The sequence below is a fragment of the Salvelinus alpinus genome, chromosome 32 (assembly GCF_045679555.1).
Source record: "Salvelinus alpinus chromosome 32, SLU_Salpinus.1, whole genome shotgun sequence".
Classification (NCBI taxonomy): domain Eukaryota; kingdom Metazoa; phylum Chordata; class Actinopteri; order Salmoniformes; family Salmonidae; genus Salvelinus; species Salvelinus alpinus.
The window spans coordinates 17293220-17320649 of record NC_092117.1 but is presented as its reverse complement, the minus strand read 5'-3'; the positions used below and the strand labels follow the sequence as shown (position 1 = coordinate 17320649).

At 44.4% G+C, this 27430-nt stretch overlaps 1 protein-coding gene across 1 annotated transcript; it reads right to left on the bottom strand.

Moving 5' to 3' along the window:
- Positions 1-10151: 10151 nt before the first annotated feature.
- On the bottom strand, positions 10152-11709 carry LOC139562322 (otoraplin-like). Its single transcript, XM_071379930.1, has 4 exons — positions 11449-11709; positions 11060-11199; positions 10525-10641; positions 10152-10354 (listed from the first exon to the last, which is right to left on the bottom strand). Exons 1-4 carry the CDS (start codon positions 11573-11575, stop codon positions 10331-10333), a joined length of 408 nt encoding a protein of 135 aa, XP_071236031.1. The 5' UTR covers positions 11576-11709; the 3' UTR covers positions 10152-10330.
- Positions 11710-27430: the final 15721 nt, after the last annotated feature.

Below are 27430 nucleotides of genomic sequence, written 5' to 3'. Positions count from 1 at the left end.
CTAGTTATGTCTATGGCTGCCTAGATTGGGTCTCAATCAGAGACAGCTGTCATTCATTTGTCTCTGATTGGGAGCCATATTTAAGGTAGCCATAGGCAGTAGGCTTTTGTGGGTAGTTGTCTATGTAGAACGTTTGTAGCCTGTGTGTGTGCACTACGTTATTTAGCTTCACGATCGTTTGTTGTTTTGGTAGTTTGTAAGTGTTTTGTTTCGTTTTGCCTTCTTCTATAATAAAGAGAAGATGGCTTATTTTCCTCATGCTGCGTTTTGGTCCGAATCTCTTCCACACGATCGTGACAGAATTCCCCACCACAACAGGACCAAGCGGATTGAGGAAGGAGAAAAGGAACTTAAACAATGGAGAGAAGAGGAATGGAGTTGGGAGCAAATTTTCAATGGAGAAGGACCCTGGGCTAAGGTTGGTGTGAATCGCCGCTTGCGGGAGGAGAAGGTAGCCACAGCCCAGGAGCGCTGGTATGAGGAGGCAGCACGTAGGAGAGGCTGGAAGCCCGAGAGGCTCACCCAAAAATTTCTTGGGGGGGGCTAAAGGGGAGTGTGGCGAAGCCGGGTTGGATACCTGAGCCAACTCCCCGGGCTTGCCGTGGAGTGAGAGGGCGTCGTACTGGTCAGACACCGTGTTATGCGGTAAAGCGCACGGTGTCCCCAGTACGCGTGCTTAGCCCAGTGCGGGCTATTCCACCTTGCCGCACTGGGAGGGCTAGGTTGGGCATCGAGCCGAGTGCCATGAAGCCGGCCCAACGTATCTGGTCTCCAGTACGTCTCCTCGGGCCGGCGTACATGGCACCAGCCTTACAGGTGGTGTCCCCGGTTCGCCTGCATAGCCCAGTGCGGGCTATTCCACCTCGCCGCACTGGCAGGGCTACGGGGACCATTCAACCTGGTAAGGTTGGGGAGGCTCGGTGCTCAAGAGCACGTGTCCTCCTTCACGGTCCGGTATATCCGGCGCCACCTTCCCACCCCAGTCCAGTACCACCAGTGCCTACACCACGCACCAGGCTTCCAGTGCATCTCCAGAGCCCTGTTCCTCTTCCACGCACTCTCCCTATGGTGCGTGTCTCCAGCCCAGTGCCTCCAGTTCCGGCACCACGCACCAAGCCTCCTGTGCGTCTCCAGAGCCCTGGACGCACTGTTCCTTCTCGCCCTGAGGTGCGTGTCCTTAGCCCGGTACCTCCAGTTCCGGTACCACGCACCAGGCCTATAGTGCGTCTCAGCCGGCCAGAGTCTGCCGTCTGCCCAGCGGCGCCTGAACTGCCCGTCTGCCCAGCGGCGCCTGAACTGCCCGTCTGCCCAGCGGCGCCTGAACTGCCCGTCTGCCCAGCGGCGCCTGAACTGCCCGTCTGCCCAGCGGCGCCTGAACTGCCCGTCTGCCCAGCGGCGCCTGAACTGCCCGTCTGCCATACGCCGTCTGAACTGTCCGTCTGCCATGAGCCTGCAAAGCCGCCCGTCTGCCATGAGCCTGCAAAGCCGCCCGTCTGCCATGAGCCTACAGAGCCGTCCGCCAGACCGGATCAGCCAGAGCCTTCCGCCAGACCGGATCAGCCAGAGCCTTCCGCCAGACCGGATCAGCCAGAGCCTTCCGCCAGACCGGATCAGCCAGAGCCTTCCGCCAGACCGGATCAGCCAGAGCCTTCCGCCAGCCATGACCGTCCAGAGCCGTCAGCGAGCCATGACCGTCCAGAGCCGTCAGCGAGCCATGACCGTCCAGAGCCGTCAGCGAGCCATGACCGTCCAGAGCCGTCAGCGAGCCATGACCGTCCAGAGCCGTCAGCGAGCCATGACCGTCCAGAGCCGTCAGCGAGCCATGACCGTCCAGAGCCGTCAGCGAGCCATGACCGTCCAGAGCCGTCAGCGAGCCATGACCGTCCAGAGCCGTCAGCGAGCCATGACCGTCCAGAGCCGTCAGCCAGCCATGACCGTCCAGAGCCGTCAACCAGCCAAGAGCGTCCAGAGCCAGCCAGCCAGGATCCGCCAGTCATTCTGGTGTTGCCCCTCATTCTGGTGTTGCCCCTCATTCTGGTGTTGCCCCTCATTCTGGTGTTGCCCCTCATTCCGGTGTTGCCCCTCATTCCGGTGCTGCTCCTTATCCTGATGATGCCCCTTAATTTAGGTGGGGTTATTTGGAGGGTGGGCATTGTGAGGGGGATAAAGAAGCGGGGATTGATTATGGTGGGGTGGGGACCTCGCCCTCAGCCTGAGCCACCACCGTGGTCAGATGCCCACCCAGACCCTCCCCTGAACTTTGTGCTGGTGCGCCCGGAGTTCGCACCTTAGGGGGGGGGTTATGTCACGTTCCTGACCTATTTATGTTATTTTTGATTATGTTTAGTTGGTCAGGGCGTGAGTTGGGGTGGGCATTGTATGTTGTGTGTGTTTTGGTGAGTCTATGGGTGTTGTATGTGTATGGGATAGAGTATTGTTAGGTTGTCTAGTTATGTCTATGGCTGCCTAGATTGGGTCTCAATCAGAGACAGCTGTCATTCATTTGTCTCTGATTGGGAGCCATATTTAAGGTAGCCATAGGCAGTAGGCTTTTGTGGGTAGTTGTCTATGTAGAACGTTTGTAGCCTGTGTGTGTGCACTACGTTATTTAGCTTCACGATCGTTTGTTGTTTTGGTAGTTTGTAAGTGTTTTGTTTCGTTTTGCCTTCTTCTATAATAAAGAGAAGATGGCTTATTTTCCTCATGCTGCGTTTTGGTCCGAATCTCTTCCACACGATCGTGACAATAACTCTGCCATATACTCAGATGTGTGAGATTATGGGCATTTTGCCTTAGTCTTTTTGCTGTCAAAGTAAATGTATTAGTTTTCAAATAAATTATTTCTTTCAACTATTTTCTTCACTTTTTTCATTATTTTCTAAATATTATCTGGATTCAGTGTTCTCATGACTATCACTGTAAAATTAATGGCACATATTTTTGCACCTGATCCTCCGACTCTATCTGAACTGTTACTGCGCCACACCAAGTAAAAAGGCTGCCGGGTCCTCTATCTTAAACAACTTCTTCATCTAATCACCTGAATCTTCACAGAGCACTTGGCTGATTTTATACTAGCCACGCTGTATTCTGTGTTGTTGCTCCCATATTGATGCGGTAAGCTATTTGAGGAGCAGGTGTTAGGAGGAAGACGTATTTGAAGGAGATTTGTGCTGACATACCTGGCCATCCATGCAAGGGAGAGCTGACTAGGACTGGCAATATACACACATTCACGCACACACGCACACAGGAAAAGCAAGATAGGGAAACAAACAGAGAGAGAGAGAGAGGGTGGGGGAGTGGAAAGAGAGAGGGGGGTGGAGAGAGAGAGAGATGAGATGTGAAACAAAGCACACACACACTTACTTAGCAATCAGTTTATCAGCCGTGTACCCAATGGGCACCTACAAATGGAGTCCTCTCCTTGCCATTGTCCTGAGTAAATATCTACTCTCCTGGGACAAAGGCTGGGATGTTTGCCCGTCCAGAAAAATGAACAGTTTCAACAACAGTAACACCCCCCGGTCATATTAGGGCCCAGGAACCAAAGTGTTTGCACTTTAAATGTTCTGCCCTACTGCTTTAATCTTTTTCTCATTTCGACTTCAATTCTATCCAATCTGCAGCAAGTTAGGCTTTCATCAGTGGAAGACGTGACTCCCCACTGGGCGAAAACTGGTTGAATCAACGTTGTTATACGTCATTTCAACCCCCAGAAAATCAATGTAATGACGTTGAATCAATGTTGAAAACTGATTGAATTTGCAAAAAGTCATCAACGTAAGGGCATTTAATCTTTTAACCATGTCATGGTGACAATTTTTTGTTGATTTTACGTTGAATTCATGTTAGTTGTCAACTCAACCAAATGTAAATCAAAACTGATGTCGGTGCCCAGTGGGTCAGTTCTGCTCCCCTCTCTTTACTGTACTGAGAGACTCTCTGTAGTAGTCTTAGGTGAGTCCTCCTTTTGAGTCTTATCCCTTCAAAGTGTTATCTAGCTCAGAGTTTTGGTCCTACATGAGTTTACATGCAAAGATGGTCTATAATTTATTTTACGCGCATAATATAATACCATAGTGCTTGTTTCATATAACATCTGTCTAACAATATTTGCTCAAATTGAATTATTGCTAGTACAATCTGGAACAGTTATAATATCCAGATGTTTACACTTTATTACACTGCATATTTGATGTGATATTTTTGTGATATTATTTTATCTCTACTGCACATGGCAGGATCAATAACTTTCCCTGACTGCAGTTATCATAATGTGGGGATGAAAAAGCCACAGTCATGTTTCATTTCCCTCCTGTCACACAGTGAGTGACTCAGATGCTATACAGAGTAGAGGCCATCCATTGATTTATCTGGAAAACTCTGCAGTCATTGGGTGGTTGTGGTGTGGGTATGGGAGTGTGTGTGTTTCAGGTGTGAGCAGGGTTGCTGCCCGCACACACATAGAAACACACACACACAATCAGTGAGGTTCTCCCATGACTTTCTGTCACAGCAGCCCTGCCTGTCACCATGGCAACCCCCCAAAGCTAATGTCGTCTGACTGGAGAATAGACATAGGGCCCGAGGAGACATTTGCTTTGACATACACGGATGCATGCACACACATACATGCACGCACAGACGCACGCACGCACGCACGCACGCACGCACGCACGCACGCACGCACGCACACACACACACACACACACACACACACACACACACACACACACACACACACACACACACACACACACACACACACACACACACACACACACACACACACACACACACACACACACACACACACACACACACACACACACACACAAACAAGAGAGACACGCACAGAAACACACTAACGTTCACATATTCCTAAAGGAGCACACTGTTTCTGATTAAAAACAGCCACTACTTGCACTTGTAACAGTGCTGGCTTTATTCCAGACAAAGTCTATTAAAATGTTCTGTAGTGAAATTGTGCTCTGGGCTCCAAAAACTCAGACCAATTTGCAGAAAGGTGTGGTGAAGTATATTGTAGCGACCCTAACCCAACACCTAGTGACCTCACAAAGATCTCTTGGTGTAATTTCTAATGTGTTGGGTTAACAGTCACTGGACCTGTGTTTGAGTCCCGGCCGCGGCCCAAATTTATTACACTATTAAAACATGTCGCTAAAATAACACACTTCAATCAAATTCACCGCCAAAATATGGAACCTGGTTTCTAAAAACAAAATAACTACTTAATAGGACCCCGGCCATTTCTGAGGACATAGCTGGAGATCTTCAGTCCTGTCTTTTGTCATTCATAGCTTAGGCATACAGAGACAGTATGGTAGAAAAGAGACACAGCCAGATGCTACACCACATCACTGGTACTACATGTACACTGAGTGTACAAAACATTAAGAACACTTTCCTAATATTGAGTTGCGCCCTCCCCTTTTGCCCTCAGAACACCCTCAATTCGTCGGGGCATGAACTCTACAAGGTGTTGAAAGCGTTCCACAGGGATGCTGTCCCATATTGATTCCAATGCTTCCCACAGTTGCGTCAAGTTGGCTGGATGTCCTTTGGGTGGTGGACTGTTCTTGATACACACGGGAAACTGTTGAGCATGAAAAACACAGCAGTATTGCAGTTCTTGACACAAACCTGGCACCTACTACCATACCCCATTCAAAGGCACTTAAATATTTTGTCTTGCCATTCACCCTCTGAATGGCACACATACACAATCCATGTCTCAACTGTTTCAAGGCTTACATTTTTTTAAAACCTGTCTCCTACCCTTCGTCTACCCTGATTGAAGTGGATTTAACAGGTTACATCAATAAGATATCAAAGCTTTCAGCTGGATTCACCTGGCCAGTCTATGTCATGGAAAGAGCATGTTTTGTACACTCAGTGTATATCCCCAGAACACCATGTACTTCACTCGCCCCCCTACTCCGCTGAAGTGGTTGTTTGAGGTTTCAGAATGAATGCAACCTATTTCAGTAAGGGATTTTATTTTAGGATGAATGTTTATCAAGAGAAACAAAGGATATGGGAGAGTACTGTTTCATCTTCCAATGTCTAATGCTGTTGGGCAAATACTGCAGTTTTGAGAGCCATGGGCTATAGCTGTGCAGCTATAAATATTTTCCCTTGGTGACATTTTGCAGTTGAAGGGAACATAAACAGGTTTGTATTGATCTGGACAGATAGAGAGAGGGAGAGACTATTGATTTTTGCTTGTGACAACGCTCTCTTCTTCACTGGTTAGCCGTCAGTATCCAATGTGCTTCTGGTCAAATGAATAAATAGAATAATGAGTAAAAAAATAAATAATAATAAATCTAAAAGGATAAGAAATAAACAGATCTTGGAATTATCAGGAATAAACAGCCTTGGACAGCATAAAACACATTTTGTTGTTTAAGTGTTTAAGTGAAACTGAAGAAAATCGGATGGACACGTTGATGAATTTAATTCCTTCCCAGCTGTAACAGGGCGGTGGAAATGACGGTTTCACAGCCAATCAAACGGAGAGGAGAGATAAATAATGTCCACACATCCTGAGGAGGGAGTCTTAACTGAGAAAGGAAATATCAGGGCATGTTAAATCATGAAGGCCATTGTATGCAAAAGCATGTATTCTCTGAAAAACCTCTGTGTGTTTGTTTGTTTGTGTGTGTGTGTGTGTGTGTGTGTGTGTGTGTGTGTGTGTGCGTGCGTGCGTGCGTGGATGTAAGCGTGCATGTTTCAAAAGTGAGTCACGCTGAGCTATCACTTTAAAATGAGCTCATAAAGGAGACATTTCGATCTCTGGTCACGTTACTTTCACATCATGTAAATGATTCCCCACTGGGTGAAGATGTGTTCCTTAATAAACAGACAATGTCTAAACTACTACGAGCATCTCAATTTTCTTGTTTTTGAACATTAAAGTTAACTGCATGATTGATTCATTTCTAATCTCATTTTTGATTGGAGTCGTCCTTGATGTCTCCGGTGTGGGAGTTTATCCTTTGAAATGTAATGAGGCCCCTGGACAAAAAAGAAAAAGCGTATTTTGTTTCTTAATGATGAAATAACTGCACAAATCCCTCCTGTTGGCCTGGCTCCAAACTGAATCATCAGATTTTCTAAGGCATAGGGTTGCATTTAAGGGGCAATCTGTGATTTCTACATTTTTTTACTTTAAAATGAATGATGTATACTGTACATTGATTCTTGAAGAATATAACTTATAACTCCTGTTGGCCTCATGAGCAACTCCCTCATTAACCCAAATATAAGTGTGTTTAACTCCGTTGTTTGTAAACAATGTAACTGTAAACAAACACTGTATAGTTTTTAAAAAATAGTTTAAACTATCAGGCCAATTTCAACCATTATGGGCCTAACGTATTACCGCAAGTTCATCTCTTGTTAAACTGTCAATACGGGCTATGACCAGCCACACAGCTGATGTCAGTCGCAACCATTAGGCCTATTGGCCACCGTATTACCATTTCCGCTAAAGCCGAGATCAGTGTTAACTTAAAACCTGCTAATTGAGCAGACTAAGAACAGATGTACAGTATCTATTTGATAGTCATTCTGTAAAACTAAAATAAAGTATTTCCTCGTTTACCACTAAAATCTACTGTGGCAATTTACCCTACACATTGTATTAATTGAAAACTCATGTTGTTTAGCCTATAAATACTGTAGGTCTAATACATTTAATTAAAATTGCACAAAAATTGCATTCTATGTTGACATCAAACATTTTATGATGTATACTCCATTATTACATGATTACATTAATTCATTACAGGCCTTTGATGATTTTCGATGTTCTTAACGTTCGTTATTTAATTGGTAGCAGAAATAGAGAACCTAGACGCAGAACCTAGAATCAGTTGTCTGGTATCAGAAGCCATAACAATGAGAGATCAGTTCATCTACTCGTAAATTGTTGTGTGTTTTTCATTGGAATCAAGACTATTTTAGCAAGCAGGTGCATGTCATTTCCCGTTACTATTGTTTTATGAAAACTAGCGCTAATACACTGCAGTTCAAGTTGTTCGTTGCAATTTGCCAATCATTTTGATGCTGATCAAATGGTTAATGGATACATGTACAGTATGTATAAGCAACATAGATCAAATACTCAAATATTAGATGCAAGTTTAGCAAAATCACACCATTTTTCCAGTTAGTATTAATTGGGACTTTATCAATCACTATTCAAAAGAGGATTTGGGCACCCACTCTTGCTCTGATGCAAATTATTAATTAATAGTCACCAAAGTTTCGGAAGCTGCCTTCCTCGGGGTGTCATTACCAACCCATAAGCAAATGCAGTAACATTAGGAAATTAAAAACATGACATTTCAAATTCATATGTTTAGAATTCCAAAGCTGATCTGCATTCTCTCTCAAGGTGAGCATGTAGGCCTGAGTACCATTGCCATGGCAGCAGATGGGTCATTACCATACCTCAGTATCTCACCTTCACCACACATCCACGATGACCTTACACTGCCTTTAACACCTTTACATACCCTTCACACTCATACACACAGTGAATGTTCACTCACACCGAATAACACAATCAGTGTGTCGATGCGTTTATGAGTGTAGGTGTGTCTCTGTGTGTGTGCGTGCGTGTGTGGTGCGCGGACGCACACACATACAGTGCTTGTTCCACATTTTGTTACGTTTCAGCCTTACTCTAAAATTGATTAAATTGTTTTTCACCCTCATCAATCTACACACAATACCCAATAATGACAAAGCAAAAACAGGTTTTTAGAAAATGTTGCTAATTTATTATAATAAAAAACGGAAATATTACATGTATGTAAGTATTTAGACCCTTTACTCAGTACTTTGTTGAAGCACCTTTGGCAGCGATTACAGCCTCGAGTCTTCTTGGGTATAACATTTTTTTTTTTAAATTAATTTTAGAATAAGGCTGTAACGTAACAAAATGTGGAAAAAGTCAAAGGGTCTGAATACTTTCTGAATGCACTGTAGGTGCATGCATGTGTGGGTGCATGCTTGCATGTGACAGAGAGCGAGAGACAAGACTATGCAACCACATTTCTAATTAGCCTCATTGTAAGGGTATACTGGGAAAATTGGTTTTCGTGTTTACCTTTCTCACTGTGTTAATAAAATATATGCAAATATGCAAATGTTTATGAAAGAGGCAAGGAAGAGGAAACAAATAATATTTACTATATTTTAAAGTGACCTAATCATTTTTCCACTGTGACACTCAAATATTTTGTGTAAAACACAATATGCTTACTTTTTTCTGGCTTATAACAACCTTTGCTTGATTACGTAAATGCAGGTTTGACACTGCTACAAAGAGTTTCATTCAGGATAACAAATGAAATGAGGTAATACCATTAATACCACTACAGCAGGAGGAAGAGAATGTGCTCTTAAACATAATTAACTTCAATTTTCAGCCATTCAACATCCACAGACCAGGATGCATCCCCAGAGAAATTCCATCACCACAGATAAATACACAACTTGTCTGGTGTTCACGCTCCACACGGCGCAAAAAAAACTCATCTTTCTATTTCCACTGCTTATCTGTAAAATATCTTCTTGACAAATCTTCACATAATATTTCTTCTAGAGGTATTTACTACTCTATAACCTGATATCAAGTCGTTAGGTTGTTTCTAATAAATGTGTCATACCCAGCCAGATGATGAGGTTTTGCCTCATCAACTGCAAAATCAATGACACGCTTTCTCCTTCCTCTATCTGTTTCCAAGCATATCAAATTGATATTATCTTCCACTAACATTTAATCAGAATGTTTTCAGTGGTGCTTTTCATAACACCTAATCCTATGAAACAAGGTAACTCCCATAACCCTGGCAGGCTGACTCCGCGATCCTGTTTACTGAGGATCTAAACACATCCAAAATATACAGGAGGCTTTCCAACACACAGCAGCAGTATCCTACCCTCACTGTGATATTGTTGTATGTTTGGGTACTTGGAAACATAGAATTTCCACTCAGCCAAACTCCAACAACTTTAATATAGCCTACAGTAAGCTTAGAACATTTGTTTTCGTCATATTAGTGATAATTTGATCCCTGATTTGAGAAGATACAACATGTACAGTACAAACATTGGGATGAAAGGGGTTTTATTGAAACATTTTCGATATCAAAATACAAGAAAAGTCTTTGAAATAATAAAAACCTTGCTCCGCAGATCATAAGGATCTCTACTTCCGCATATTTCCTTTGTAATTCCCAGAAAAAAGCTAAACAGTTGATCAATAAAGAGACCTACATCATCCAGAGATTCAGAAACAGTAGAAGTCAACGTCCTGCAAGAGAGAACAAATGTAACAATGATCAAAACTACAACAATAAGTAATACTTCAGGATCTGTTGATTACCTGTGAGAATGTACCTACTGAGCGAGAATGAATGGAGACAAACAACATGTTGTTGGTAGCTATAGTGTTGAATGCGTGGAAGTTGAGGTAATACTCACGGCCGTAGGGATCTCCACAGTATCAGTATCCTTCTTAAACTTGGTAGTCTCCTTCACCAGGTTGCTGGGGAAGTAGCCGAGGATGCCCATCTGGTCCACATAACGCTCACTGTAAACCTGCCAGAGAGAGGAACATGGTGCTAGATAGATGTGCTCAGGTGTTTCACCATGACAGAAACATTCATATCTAGGGGGCAGGTTTAGGAAGAGCAGAATAGATGCATTTGTGTGATCGAGTCATATATCTGTGAGTTTCTGCCCAAATCTCACACATTCCACAACTCAAAATGATTAAACAATGTGACAGGCACAGCAAAATGCACCTCAAAAGGTATGAACCTCATACCTGGATGGAGCATAGAATCACCTGACTTGATTGGTACATTATTCATATGGAAAATGTCACTAGGGTCTTTACATTTCAACATGAATTGACAAAAACGGTTTGGATGGACCATTTTCTAAAAACATATTTTGAATAGTGATGAAAATGTTTCTGTAACTCTGGAAACAAACCAGTCATCACAGAACATACACTTCCAGACCAGAAGACTCCAGTGCCCTCCTCTGGTGTGAGTTTGGAGTACACATAGATCATCTGGTCCTTCTTGATGTTGATGAATCTGCAGTCAGGAGCGGTGAAGTCATCCAGAGCCACAGCCATAGAGAGAGCATCTGAGAGGGAACAACAACAAAAACAACATGAAAGCAAATGACCTACAGTATATGAAATAAGAAAACACATTGACTGTGCACTCTTTTGTCAAATCACATATAAAGCCAGTATTGACTGGATTGATTGATGGGTGCATGGTATTGTCACATCCCTCAAAAAATCCAGAATGTCTGAATAGAGAACAGAAATCCATACTCTCCAACAATGGTCTTCTGATCGGTAAGGTGCATAAAATCTACTGTACTCACATGAGCACTCCTCATCTGCACAGATTTTGCTGTTTGCCAGTTTGTCCATAAGAACAGCACTGGTGGTGGTCCGGTACAGAAATCCCAAAGAGAGGAGCAGGAGAGTGAAATGCAGTGGATGGTTCATCCTGAAGACTGTGAGAAAGTGAGTGTACTGTATGTGTGTGAGTGAGTGCGAAATAACTCACGACTGTAAACTTCCACACACTTCTTCTCCTATGTCTGGATGGGCAGAACCCTTTCATCACAGGCATTCTGACCAATCAGAGTTGACTGGCTCCACATTCCACATTCCTAAAAGAAAAAGAAAAAAAGTGGGCTGCAAGTTTTATGGGAAAAACAAAAGCCCTGCAGTGAGCTCTTATCAAAAACAGACAAGGATATTTGTATGTTTTCTTGTTTGTTCTTTTTTGTTTGGCAACATGCAGCTGCCTCAACAGGTATATCCTTAGTGCTTTATAGAACATTTGAGATTTGAGTATGATTGAACCACATCCACTTGATTTCTCCAGAGTTACATAAGAAACAGATAATATCTGTGAATTCTCCTTCTCCGCATTCTGTTCCTTCTCTAAATCCGAGGGTGTTCAGTGGCTTCCGAGTGGCGCAGCGGTCTAAGGCACTGCACCTCAGTGCTAGAGGCCTCAATACAGACCCTGGTTTGATTCCAGGCTGGGAGTCCCATAGGGTGGTGCACAATGGGCCCAGCATTGTTAGGGTTTGGCCGGTGTAGGCTGTCATTATAAATAAGAATTTGTTCTTAACTGACTTGCCTGGTTAAATAAAAAATGTAATTCAGGACATTACTGCATTTAGGGAATATATTCTTTCTGCCCTTCATTTCCACTAGTTCCATTTAGGCTAACAGGTTTGTTGTTTTGCAGACTACACCTTGGTGATATCCCAGCAGGAGCCTACAAAAGATGGGCCCTGTCTTCAAGTTTTACCTACATAGTAGCTGGAAATGGTGTCAGTAAAACTGGATTGATCATGCGTTCTAAAAACTGGTCAATTCTTAAATACCAGCATACGACTGGGGAAAATGAACTTCAACGCCCCTCCAACTTGTAATTACTAGTGGGAAACTTGTCTATCATCTCTGAACTCTGACGTCACATACTAAGGAAATTACCTGATAACAGCATTTTCTGCAGTTAAATGCAACAATAAAACATTATTTATAAAAGACAATCTATTAATGTGGATTTTTAACTCTTAATTTGTTAATGAGCATAATAGCTGTACTTTTAGTTTATGGTTGACGCAGCTTGTTTGCCATTAGCCAATTGTAGTTCTCTATGAGTTTAAAGCACGTGAACGCACATAACTTGTTTACAATATTGTTTTCAGAGCCTCTCACTTGTTTTGAGCAAAAGCACTAGATTCAATCTATATAGTCGAAGATCTGCGTTATAGTGCGATTGAAATGTAAAGGTAATTTCCATTTGAGCCAACCTATGCAGTGTTTACCGTGAATGCAGTTTCTGCGAAAGCAGGAACATCGCCTTAAAATTTAAATCACGCTATAGCGTGGATCTTCCGCGATACGGATTGAATCTAGGCCTAAAATTTATCTGCAGTTACGTCACAGATGTGACTTATTTGCATGTCAATAAAATATGCCTTGCTATTGGACAATTGTCTTGTCATGAGATTGGAGCAGTGTGTATTTAACAAATAGATGTTAAGTCTCCTATAGATGGGACTTTGAGTGGGTCTGGACCGGTTCCGACCAATGTTTCTGTGTACAGCGTGCTCTGTGAACAGCCCAACATGAATTGCTTTAGACTCCCGAAAGCGCTGGTTGTCCCGATTCATTTGTGCTATTGCAAGCGCAGCTGTGAGGTTCACAGACACAGGAAATCATCTATTTGCATAGGGAGCAACGCGTCACATGTTCTGGCCTATCCAGACAAAGGAAAGGTTTTCTAAGACTGTGAACCTCATATCTGTGGTATGGGAGAGTCTAGCGGATTCAAAAATAGCAGTTTCATCTAGCTTCATCTAGCTGTAATATAACATTCTTTTCTAGAATTGATTATTTTGCACAAAAGTCTTTGTCGTCAGTTATATGAAATGGTGCCAATATTGTACTGTCACTAAGAATGATCATATTTATTTTACAGTTATAAGAAAGGTGAAATCGTATAGTAAGTGGTCTATAATTTGATTGTTACTATGTTTAGAAAGCATTTCAGTCATTGCAAGCCCTATTGCCCCAATATGTTGAATAGGAAAAAAATCATATGATTTTTAATATTTTCATAATATTTTTACTTTGTACTTGAGCTTGTGTCCTCAAAAGTGAGTACACCTCAGCAATTTATAACTATTTTTATCAGAATGGTGAGTTCCAGACATTTCTAAAACTATGCACCATTACCAGTTATTGTTTATGGCTATCTCATGAAAAACAATTACTTTTGGGCATGTCTATTTACGCAGAAAATCTACATTTTGCCCTAACATTCAATTAAGTAACTATCCAGTGAAATTCTCACTTTTTAAAGTTCAAATTCTGTTAACTCCTACCCAAATAATGTTGTTGACTCATCCTATACTCGTATTTGTGGCCAAAGTATAAATAGGAGAAAAACCTCTTCAAAAACCCTACCTCAAACTTGTATCTCAAACATATCATTTAAAAATGTTTGCTATTTCCTCATAGAGTATGATGTCATACTCCTGAGGAGGATGAGATGGCCAATCAGCGGTCTACTCGCATTATATTTCAATGACTGGTGTGTGCCCACACCTTTCTGTTGTTAGGGTGCACCCGTACCATTCCAACACAGAAAATCCTTTTTTTTTTTTATAAGAAATTACCGTTTTTTTGGAAGGAAAAATATTTCACTCATATTGCAATTTATTATAGGTCATATTTCATAGATATCTGGAAACACTGGACTCGTCACGCCCTGATCTGTTTCACCTGTCCTTGTGCTTGTCTCCAACCCCCTCCAGGTGTCGCCCATCTTCCCCATTATACCTGTGTTTTCTGTCTGTCTGTGCCAGTAACGTTTTGTTCATCAACCTTACCAGCGTTTTTCCCCCCTGCTCCTGTTTTGCATATTGTTCCTGTTTGCCCCTCTTGACCTGTCGTTTGCCTGCCCCTGTTGCTGTAATAAACATTGTTACTTCAACACAGTCTGCATTTGGGTCTTACCTGAAACGTGATAGGACTGTTACTTTAAACCCATTTCATTTTGTGTTCAAGGTGGCTGCCGACAGGAGGTGATGCAGTCCAGAGGCATGGTGGATCCTTGGTTTCCAGAGCACGTTCGCTACTCTGTTTGGTGAGAGCATGGCTTATGGAGCTTGTAAGCTGAAATGTGAGAAAAAAATGGATGTGTGCCTCCTGGGCTGCACCACTTCCTGTGCCCCTTTTGGTTTGTTGGTTTTGTGTTAGTTTTAAGTGTAGCAGATGGGAATATGTGAAACTCACTCCTCAGCCTGAAGGATCACCACTTGCGCTATTAAATTCAGGAGCGTGACCTGTTAAAACCCTTCAGGACGGTGGTCACGTGTGTTTGCGAGGCAGAGGTTCGAGTCTCGATATGAGCTGGTTTGGAAGGGAGCAGTATGTCTAAGCAAGCAGCATGACGTCCTTTACAATGGTGCCACGACCCGGATTTGCAGGTGCAACTTGCACTCAGCATAACACTGGGGACTGCCATGTAAGAGGTTCTCCGCAGTCTGCAGCGTCTCGAACACCCCCGAGAGACGTTACAGCGGAGGATACTCTAGAGCCCGTCTACCTAGCGAGTCAGCGCAACAGCCCATTCAGCAACCCGCTCAGGTCAGCGGTGTGCGTCTATCCCTCCTGGAGAAATACGACGGTATACCATCCAAATGCCGTGGCTTCCTCCTTCAGTGCTCCCTCTATTTTTCACACCAGTTGGGAGCCCCCATCACCGAGAGGTCTAAGGTTGCCACAGTTATTTCTCTGCTGACCGGGCAGCATTGGAATGGGCTATGGCTCTCTGGGAGAGAGGCGAGGAGGAGATAGATTCTTATGAGGGGTTCATGGCTCTGTTTAAATGCATTTTTGCTCATCTCGCAGAGGGCAGAGAGGGAGGTGAGTGTCTGCTTCAGCTACAGCAGGGGAATCAGACGGCTGCTGAGTATGCGCTCACCTTCCGGACAGTAGCATCTTCCAGTGGATGGAATGAGCCAGCGATTCACACGCTATTTAGAAGAGGTCTGGGCGAGGAGGTCCAGACGGAACTGGCCTGTCGTGACAATAGCCTCACCCTGGACTCACTCATTGCGATGGACATCCATCTGGATTCCCTTCTTCCGGGAGCATCGGCATTCTCATCGCTTCTCTCCCTCCAACGAGCACTCGGGATCAGAGCCTGAACCCATGGAGGTAGGGGTCACATGCATTTCCGCGGCAGAACGACGCAGACGGATACAGCTGTGGCTATGTCTGTACTGTGGGCAAGGAGGGCACAAGGTCCAGTAGTGTCCAGTACTTCAGAATCTGGGATCCACTAGAGCAGAGGTACGGTCACGTGATGTTCCATCCCCTGGACCAGGAGTGAGTATTCCAGATTCAGCTCTTCCTGCTAGACTCTTCATGGTGTCCATCACTCTGGCTGATTGTCCCTGATGTACAGTGTCTACAGCTTTAGTGGATTTCGGCGCCGCAGGGAACTTTATGGATCAGACCCTTGCCTCCTCCCTCAACATTAGCATCTACCTGCTCTCCTCTTCTTTTCCGGTTCAAAGTCTCGACTGTCAACCATTAGGATCTGGCACCATCACACACATCACTCAACCACTTACCCTCACGGAGTCCAATCACCAGGAGAACATCCCCTTCATCACCAGTGCACCAGTTCACAAAACCATCCTCGGCCTCACTTGATGAGAATCAGACTGGTCACCTGAATGCCGGAGGAACTGCTTCCCTGTCCCCTGTGGTTCCACATCAGTTGAGAGTCCTGTGGTTGACCTTCAGCCCAACATCCCAGAGGAAAACCAGGACCTAAGTGAGGTATTCTCCAAGACCCGCGCTACCTGTCTCCCTCCTCATTGCCCCTGGGACTGTGCCATCGACCTGTTTTCCGGTGCTACACCTTATCGCAGATGCATCTACCCTCTGTCTGTGGCTGAGACCCAGGCCACGGAGAATTACATTCAAGAGGCCCTCCAACAGGGTTTCATCCGCACATCCACGTCTCTGCGTCGACTGGTTTCTTCTTCATGGCCAAGAAGGAGGGAGGATTATGCCTTTATATTAATTATCGGGGACTCAATGACATCACCACAAAGTATCCCGTTGGTGCCACCGAGCAGCTCAAGTTCTTCATCAAACTAGACCTGCGGAGTGCCTACAATCTCATCCGCATCCGGGAGGGGGATGAGTGGAAGACGGCGTTCAGTACGATCTCGAGCCACTTCGAGTACTCGGTTATGTCCTTTGGCTTAGCCAATGCTCCGTCAGTGTTTCAGGAATTAATCAAAAAGGTGTTATGGGACATGCTTGGACATCAGGTGATTGTATACATCGATTACATCCTGATCTTCTCGACCAACCTGGAAGATCACATCACCCACATTCGAGCAGTCCTGGAACGCCTCTTGGCCAATCGCCTGTTTGTCAAGGCGGAGAAGTGCCAATTCCATCAGGGGGTTGTATCCTTCTTGGGTTACCAAATCAGCCCGCAGGGAATGAAGATGCAGGACAAGAAAATAGATGCGATGAGGTCATGGCCAGTCCCAACCACCATCAAGGGGTTACAAGGGTATGACAATTAGAGGTCGACCGATTAATCGGAATGGCCGATTAATTAGGGCCGATTTCAAGTTTTCATAACAATCGGAAATCGGTATTTTTGGACACCGATTTAGCCAGTTTTTTTTTTACACCTTTATTTATCCTTTATTTAACTAGGCAAGTCAGTTAAGAACACATTCTTATTTTCAATGACGGCCTAGGAACGGTGGGTTAAATGCCTTGTTCATGGGCAGAATGCCAGATTTTTACCTTGTCAGCTCGGGGATTCAATCTTGCAACCTTACAGTTAACTAGTCCAACGCTCTAACCACCTGATTACATTGCACTCCACGAGGAGACTGCCTGTTATGCGAATGCAGTAAGAAGCCAAGGTAAGTTGCTAGCTAGCATTAAACTTATCTTATAAAAAACAATCAATCAATCATAATCACTAGTTAACTACACATGGTTGATGATATTACTAGTTTATCTAGCGTGTCCTGCGTTGCATATAATCGATGCGGTGCGTATTCGCAAAAAAGCACTGTCGTTGCACCAATGTGTACCTAACCATAAACACCAATGCCTTTTTTTAAATATATGCACATATTGCACTTTTACTTTCTTCTCCAACACTTTGTTTTTGCATTATTTAAACCAAATTGAACATGTTTCACTATTTATTTGAGGCTAAATTGATTATATTGATGTATTATATTAAGTTAAATAAGTGTTCATTCAGTATTGTTGTAATTGTCATTATTACAAATACATTATTATTATTATTTTTTTTTTTAAATCGGCCGATTAATCGGTATCGGCTTTTTTTGGGTCCTCCAATAATCAGTATCGGTATCGGCGTTGAAAAATCATAATCGGCCGACCTCTAATGACAACTTCTACCTCCTCTTCATCAGGATCTTCAGTGCCGTCGCCGCCCCACTCACCTCTCTCCTCAAGGGTGGGCCTCGTAGGTTGGTGTGGTCTCCAGCAGCTGACGAGGCCTTTCGTATCCTCAAGGGTCATTTCACCTCCGCCCCTTGCTAAAACACCCAGATCCCACGCTACCTTTTGTGGTTGAGGTAGGCGCATCTGAGGTGGGTGTGGGGGCAGTTTTGTCACAAAGACAGGGTAACCCATTGAAATTGCATCCTTGTGCTTTTTTTCTCCAAGAAACTGTCCTCCGCAGAGAGGAATTATGACGTCGGCGATTGGGAGCTCCTGGTGGTGAAGTTGGCATTAGAGGAGTGGAGACACTGGCTAAAGGGCGCCAAGGAACCATTCGTCATCCTCACTGACCATCGGAAGCTAAAGTACATACGGACAGCAAGGAGACTGAATCCGCGCCAAGCCAGGTGGGCACTTCTCTTCACCAAATTCGACTTCATGCTGACCTATCACCCAGGTTTTAAGAACATCAAGGCCGTTGCCCTTCCCCGTATTTATGATTCGGGAGAGGTTCCTGTCCAGAGAGAACCCATAATCCCATCCTCCCGAGTCATAGGTCCAGTGGTTTGGGACGTAGATGTGGACATCCGCCAGGCTCTAGAGAGGGAGCTCGCACCCAGGAATTGTTCTCACGAGTGCATCTACGTTCCCACAGGAATAAGGGATCGGCTGCTGACATGGGCACACACAGCTGTCGTTACTGGACATCCAGGTATTTCTCGCACAATCCACTCCATCGCTGAGAAGTACAGGTGGCCCACCTTGGTGCAGGATGTCACTCGGTATGTCAACTCCTGTTCCATATGTGCTCAAACCAAGTCTCCCCAGAATGCTCCAGCAGGTAAGCTCCTGCCGCTTCCCGTGCCTCAGCAACCTTGGTCACATCTATCCATTGACTTTGTAACCGATCTTCCTCCCCTCTGATGGTTTCACCACCATTCTGGTGGTAGTGGATAGATTTTCCAAGTCATGTCGCTTAATCTCTCTTCCTGGTCTCATCATTTGCTCTCCAGGTCGCTGAGGCAGTCTTCCAGCAGGTCATCCGGCATTATGGCCTTCCGGAGGACATCGTCTCTGACCGTAGCCCCCAATTCACATTACGAGTATGGAGGGCCTTCATGGAGAAGCTCGGGGTCACGGTCAGCCTCACTTCCGGATATCGGCCTCAGTCCATCGGACAGGTGGAGAGGATGAACCAGGAGCTGGGGAGGTTCCTGAGAAGTCATTATCAGGACCGGCATGGTGAGTGGGCACGATTCCTTCCCTGGGCAGAGTACGCCCAGAACTCCCTACGTCACTCCTCCACTGGGTTGACCCCCTTTGAATGTGTTTTGGGTTTCCAGCCGGCCCTGGCCCCGTGGACCCCGGGCCAGACCGCGGCTCCTGCGGTAGATGAGTGGTTCCGGCGCATGGAGGAGGTGTGGTGCAAAGCACACGTGAGACTCCAACATTTCCTACCCTTTATATGTCACTCTCTTATGTTCACTCACCAGTTGGTATTATTCTTGTGTAGCCACATGGAATTGTCTCATTCCAGGTTTTGGTTTATTAAATGTTTCACCTGCTTCCAAATTCATAGCTCCATTATTACAATGATACAACTTAAACAAGTTGTAAATGCAACAAGTACTGATATTGTATCATATAATAGCACTAATAGCTTTCCAAGAAAATAGAATCTGAGACATAATTGGTGCAATAAATGTTGACTAATTATTTATGGAAATAAATGACCTAAAAATAGGGTTTTGTAAATCCTGGTGGATTGTAGTATGACATTGAAATATCTAAAAAAAAATGTAGTCAGTCATAATAGAACTTCCAAAACAGCATTCAGTTGAACAGAATAAAATGTGCAGCACAATAAGCAGTGCTATTAGCTAACACATAAAATATTACAATTAGAAGCACACACAGCAAGCTAACAGTTATCATTAATTAAAAAAGCATTTCATTGTACTGCAGTTTTATTGCAGTTTAATGGCAGTGCATTTTTGTAATGTTATTATTGTACATGTTTCTTTAATGCTGGCAGCCTAAAACAAATGTTATGGAAGCGATTGTTGCGAAAGCCAACATCACCTACAACAGAGAAAGGTTGATTGTCAATGAATTCAATTATCTTGGCGTTATTGGATTTTGGCTTTGAGTTGTCTCGCTGAAATGTTCTTACTCTTTCAAATGACTGCTCGACTTGTTGACTGCTCGATCCACACAGCAGACATTGTGGGCTAGGTTAGTGTAACAGTATAACTTTAGACCGTCCCCTCGCCCCGACACGGGCGCGAACCAGGGACCCTCTGCACACATCAACAACAGTCACCCACGTGTAGTATCTGGGATCTACATCTGTTTATATTAGTTACTATGCTGTTACTAAGCGGTGATGTATTACGACAGTGTTACGTTACTACACCTAATAGGAAATGCACATGCGCAATAGTGTGCCCGGGAACTGTAGAGCACGACTAAACGAAAACTAAGTGTACTCCCGTCTCCTGCCTGGTCATTTCTCCACAACACAAATATTACAGTGGCGACGAGGTGATTAAACTTCTTTAACGGACATTGCTTGAAGGGAAGAATGTTGCGTGAGTAATGAAACTCAAAATAATTATGTAATTCGTCAGTTATTTTTTATTTTCTTTCGCCAGTAAAAAAAGGCTAAGCACTACTAGCAGGTACAGTGTTCAGGAGCTGCCAAGTAGCAAGACTATTGGAGTCCAGAATAGCGACACTGCCCTCTGGTGGTTAAATAAAAAAGACTGTCATTGAACCCATTGAAATTAGGCGATCTCGGTGGAGAAATATTGTCAAGAAAGAAAAAAAAAAGGAAGAAGGAACGTAACACGGTGTGTACATTATTACAAATGAGTGCAGTGAATGAAGTAATTGCAGAAACTTCCGAAGTGAAGAATTAGATGAAAATTAAGGAATACAAGGAATAAGGAAACTGGAATAAGGAAAATGGCAACCATTGGTCGAGTACCAGAGTTTGGTCGAGTACCAGAGTTTGAGGCTACAAAAGAGGATTTTGATTCCTATTTGGAGCGTTTTGAGCGTTGGCTGGCTGCAAATGAAATCAAAGCTGAAAAGAAAGCAGACGTATTTCTCAGTGTTTTGGGTCCAACTGAGTATGGATTGCTGAAAGGTCTCATTGAACCAATAAAAGCAGTGGAGTTGAACTATGCAGAACTGACTGAAACTCTTTCAAGGCATTTCAAGCCTAAGCCAATTCTCATTGCAGAACGTTTCAGATTTTACCAACGTCACCAGAGTCAAGGGGAAACCGTGGCTGACTACATCCTTGCTTTGAAAAGGCTGGCAAGTACATGTGAGTTTGCACAATTTCTTGATGATGCTCTTCGAGACAAGTTTGTATGTGGTCTCACAGGTGAAGCATATCACAGAAGGCTTCTGTCAGAGAAGGACCTGACCTTTCGGAAAGCCTGTGATATCGCACTTGGACTCGAGCTTGCCCACAGGGATACTATTGAGCTATCGGGATATGCAGAACGTCAGAAAGGTGTTCACAAGGTCAGTGATGCACGTGGTGAAAAAGGCTCACAAAATTCACACTTTTCTCAGTCCCGTCCTCAAGGTTACACAAGAACAAAGCAGCCCACATCTCAAAGGTCTAAGCCAAGTTGCTACAGATGTGGGGGAGATAATCATCAGCACAGTGAATGTCGATTCCAAAATGTAAAGTGCCACAATTGTGGAAAGGTTGGACATTTACAGAAAGTGTGTAAAGCCTCAAAACGCACAGCAAGAGCGCACAAAGTGTCAGACGCAGCACAAGAAGAGGAAGGTACAACTGAAACAGTATTGGAACTGTTCACAGTGTACACAGCTCAACAACAAAAAGATGGAATCTATCTCAACATGGAGTTAGCGGGAAAACCAGTAAAAATGCAGCTGGACACCGGAGCGTCTGTATCTCTGGTTCCAGAGAGACTCTACAAAGAAAAACTGAAAGAGTGCCCTCTTCAGCCAGCGTCCATCCGCCTTTCTTCATACACTGGTGACACTATTCCTGTGTTAGGGCAGATCCAGGTACCAGTCCGGTATGAGGGGAAGGAGTGGACGCTACCGCTTGTCATTGTTAAAGGAGAAAAATCAGCCTTGCTAGGCAGAAACTGGCTACAAAAGATCAAGTTGAACTGGGGAGAAATCTTCAGTCTGAGAAAGGACAAACCAGTGAGTCAGGCTACACTCACTAACATGCTGGAGAAGCACAAAGAACTTTTCAAAGATGGCTACGGCGAAATACAAGACTTCACAGCAAAAGTCAGAGTGCAAGAAGGAACCAAGCCTATCTTTCACAAAATGTGCGGTGACTACAAGGTCACAGTAAATCGCTGCATACTACCAGAGGAATATCCACTACCAAACGCTGAAGATCTGTTTGCCACTCTAGCTGGTGGGAAGGTTTTCAGTAAGCTGGACCTGGCATTCGCTTATCAGCAACTGAAGCTGGATCCGGAGTCAGAACAGTATCTGACCATCAATACACACAAGGGGCTATTCAGATTCAATCGCTTGGCCTATGGAATCTCGACAGCTCCAGCGATATTCCAACACACAATGGGTCAGATCTTGGACGGTATAGACAACGTTGTGTGCTTCATGGACGACATCCTCGTGTCCGCACCAACCATTGGAGAGCACCTTGCTCCTGAACTATTACGGAAAGTTTGTGGCAAACTTGTCCACATTGTTGCATCCGCTTCACCAACTGCTGCAGGCAGATACAAAGTGGAATTGGTCCCCACAATACGAAGAAGCATTCAAGACTTGCAAACAGCATCTGCTAAAGAGCAAGTGGCTTGCCCACTACAACACAGAGATGAAGCTGAGACTCGCGTGTGATGCATCTCCATACGGAGTAGGAGCCGTCATCTCACATGTTCTATCGTCAGGTGAAGAACACCCTATTGCATTTGCATCACGGACTCTGTCACCAAGTGAGAAAAATTATGCTCAAATTGAGAAGGAAGCCCTGAGCATAATATTCGGAGTGAAGAAGTTTCACAAATACCTGTACGGAAGGAAGTTCCAACTGCTGACAGATCACAAGCCTCTGTTGGCCATCCTTGGACCAAAATCAGCTATACCAACCCTTGCTGCACTTCGAATGCAACGTTGGGCTCTGATATTGTTAGCCTACGACTACGAGATTGAGTACAGACGATCCATGGATCACGCAAATGCAGATGCACTATCAAGACTACCATGCAATAGTGAATCCGACAGTGAAGATGATAGAGCAGTCTTCCAGATCTCTCTCATTGACGAACTGCCCATATCTGCTTCAGGCATAGCAGAGGAAACAAGGAAAGATCCAGTGCTTTCCAAAGTCTTGGACTTAACATTAGGAGGTTGGCCAACCTTCGTAAATGACGATAACCTTCGTCCATTCATCGACAAGAAAGACCAGTTGTCCACTGATCAAGGATGTGTTCTGTGGGGATCAAGGGTGGTGGTACCTCACAAATTCCAGAGGAGACTGCTATCTGACCTGCATGAGGGACATCCAGGGATCACTCGAATGAAAGCACTCGCTCGCAGTTATCTGTGGTGGCCTGGACTGGATCAGGACATTCAACAGCATGTAGGCCACTGCTCACCTTGTGAAGCTGTTCGCAACAAGCCTGCTGCTGCACCTCTTCATCCATGGTCCTGGGCTGCTACACCTTGGGAACGCATCCATGTGGATTACGCCGAGATTGACAAGCAACATTTCCTTGTTGTCGTCGATGTCCATTCCAAGTGGATGGAAGTGTTCCCTACTCAACTGACCACAGCTGAGAAGACCATCAATCTTCTCAGACACCTGTTCGCATCCTTTGGACTAGTCAAGGAGCTCGTATCGGACAATGGCCCTCCTTTCACGTCAAACGATTTTGAAATGTTTCTCAAGAACAATGGAGTAAGGCACATCCTGTCACCACCTTATCATCCGGCATCAAACGGAGCAGCGGAGAGAGCCGTGCAAACCTTTAAGAAGGCCTGGACTAGACTCGAGGTTCAGTCTGTTCCCACCCAACAAAGGCTTCCCCGGTTCCTGTTTACTTACCGCAACACACCACACACAGTAACGGAATGTACACCAGCTGAACTGTTTCTGAGACGCCAACCACGTACCCGCCTGACATTGTTGAAACCAGACTTGTCAAGCACTGTGGCAAAGCACCAGCTACAGCAGAAGAAAGCTCATGACAGACACTCAAAGACTGTCAGAGAATTCAAAGAGGGAGAGAGGGTGATGGTACGTGATTTCAGACACCCCAAGCACCTGTGGAACTCAGGTGTGATCTTGCAACGCAAAGGACCTTTGACTTACCAAGTCCAAATTGGTCATCGCCAGGTCAACGTTCATGTGGATCATCTGCTACGGTCCAACGCCCCAGCAGAGAGACGCCGAGAGAACAAGAACAATAATGACCCCCAGGACTATTCTCACCGGAAGCCCAGGAGGAGTGGAGATATCCTATTCGACAGCGAAGGGCACCTCAAAAGCTTGACCTGTGAGTTGAGCTGTTTAAGGTAACAGACAGTAAAACAAACAAACACTTTAATATGTCCTAGATAAAAGGAAAGAAAAAGGACATTACCTGGGTTAGTTATTAGGACACAAACTCCATCTTCGGGGCAGAATAATCCCCTGGATTTGTGCTGGGCTCTGAAAAGTCTGCTTCAACCCAGTAGTTGAAAAATGTTTAAGAATGCATTGTTCAGGTATTGCATTATCAATCAATCAATCAAGTTTATTTTATATAGCCCTTCGTACATCAGCTAATATCTCGAAGTGCTGTACAGAAACCCAGCCTAAAACCCCAAACAGCAAGCAATGCAGGTGTAGAAGCACGGTGGCTAGGAAAAACTCCCTAGAAAGGCCAAAACCTAGGAAGAAACCTAGAGAGGAACCAGGCTATGAGGGGTGGCCAGTCCTCTTCTGGCTGTGCCGGGTGGAGATTATAACAGAACATGGCCAAGATGTTCAAAATGTTCATAAATGACAAGCATGGTCAAATAGTAATCAGGAATAAATGTCAGTTGGCTTTTCATAGCCGATATTTAAGAGTTGAAAACAGCAGGTCTGGGACAGGTAGGGGTTCCATAACCGCAGGCAGAACAGTTGAAACTGGGACAGCAGCAAGGCCAGGTGGACTGGGGACAGCAAGGAGTCATCATGCCCGGTAGTCCTGACGTATGGTCCTAGGGCTCAGTTCCTCCGAGAGAGAGAAAGAAAGAGAGAAGGAGAGAATTAGAGAGAGCCAAGATGTTCGAAATGTTCATAAATGACAAGCATGGTCAAATAATAATCAGGAATAAATGTCAGTTGGCTTTTCATAGCCGATCATTAAGAGTTGAAAACAGCAGGTCTGGGACAGGTAGGGGTTCCATAACTGCAGGCAGAACAGTTGAAACTGGAACAGCAGCAAGGCCAGGTGGACTGGGGACAGCAAGGAGTCATCATGCCCAGTAGTCCTGACGTATGGTCCTAGGGCTCAGGTCCTCCGAGAGAGAGAAAGAAAGAGAGAAGGAGAGAATTAGAGAGAGCATACTTAAATTCACACAGGACACTGGATAAGACAGGAGAAGTACTCCAGATATAACCAACTGGCCCTAGCCCCCCGACACAAACTACTGCAGCATTAGTAGTTCCCTAATATATTTACCTTGTTCTCTGGGAGTTAAACACTATGGGGGAGGAGTGTAGTATCTGGGATCTACATCTGTTTATATTAGTTACTATGCTGTTACTAAGCAGTGATGTATTACGGCAGTGTTACGTTACTACACCTAATAGGAAATGCACATGCGCACTAGTGTGCCCGGGAACTGTAGAGCACGACTAAACGAAAACTAACTGTACTCTCGTCTCCTGCCTGGTCATTTCTCCACAACACAAATATTACACCACGAAGCATCGTTACCCATCGCTCCACAAAAGCTGCGGCCTTTGCAGAGCAAGGGGAACCACTACTTCAAGGTCTCAAAGTGAGTGACGTAATCGATTGAAACGCTATTAGCGCGCACCACCGCTAACTAGCTAGCCATTTCACATCCGTTACATTAGGAATGCTGTGTTGCAGGTGTAGTGCAAAATTTTACGTGGAGTCATTATGTCATGTACCCACATTATATAGGTATGCACGTCAGCTTTGACATCGTTTTTTCACATCGACGTTAAATTAGACAACGGACAATACCGATGTTGGAATTTTTAGCTAATATTGTCCGATTCCGATATGTTCACGGATATATCGTGCATCCCTAGTAAACAGCCTGAGTCAACTATCTTAATATATTCACCATATTTGTGTAGCCAAAGATGATCTATTATATTGCTCAGCTCAGTCGTGACTAGCAAACTTTGCAGGTGTTTATCATTAATAAACAACGCCAAGCTGGTGGGTGGTACCGTTCAAATAAAACCCAACCCTGAAACGAAACGTAGGCTAAAAATAATGTACACATAATTTCATAGGAAAAGACACGTCATTGGCACGAATTTGTCACTTCAAGCCCAAATATATCAGTACAACAGCCGCGTGCAACACGGCATCTCGGAACACGCAACTTGTGTTCCGAGATGTCCTTGTCACTGATGGGCTATTGCAGCAGACATCCACACCAGGTTCCACTCCTATCAGCTAAAAACAAGAAGAAGCGGCTCCGATGGGCATGCGCTCACCAACACAGGACAATTGCGGAGTGGAAAACATTGCCTGGTCCGACAAATCCTGGTTCCTGTTGCATCATGCTGATGTACTTCTGCTACTCTCTGTTTATTATTTATGCACTGTCACTTTACCCCTACCTGCATGTACATATTGCCTCAATTACCTCAACAAACCCGTACCCCGGCATATTGACTCTGTACCACTTGTATATAGCCTTGTTGTTTTATTGTGTTAATATTTTTCCTTTAGTTGATTTAGCAAACATTTCTTACCTTTATTTAACTAAGCAAGTCGGTTAAGAACAAATTCTTATTTACAATGACAGCCTACCCCAGCCAAACCCAGATGACACTGGGCCAATTGTTCACCACCCTATGGGACTCACAATCACAGCCAGATGAGATACAGCCTGGATTTGAACCAGCGACACCTCTGGCACTGAGATGCAGTGCCTTAGATCGCTGCACCACTCGGGAGTCCTTTTGTTTTTAAAACCTTGCATTGTTGGTTAAGGGCTCAAAAGTAAGCATTTCACTGTAAGGTCTATGTGACAAATAACATTTTATTTTAGATGGTTGTACCTTATAAACTGGACAATGAGTGCATATTTACAGTT

Bases quoted from the DNA above. Each gene is read 5' to 3' on its own strand.
- LOC139562322 (XM_071379930.1), bottom strand. From the start codon at position 11,575: ATGAACCATCCACTGCATTTCACTCTCCTGCTCCTCTCTTTGGGATTT. The intron at 11,200-11,448 runs GTGAGTACAGTA...GTTCCCTCTCAG, and splicing joins TGCAGATGAGGAGTGCTCAT to ATGCTCTCTCTATGGCTGTG. The intron at 10,355-10,524 runs GTGAGTATTACC...TCTCTCTTGCAG, and splicing joins CTGTGGAGATCCCTACGGCC to GACGTTGACTTCTACTGTTT.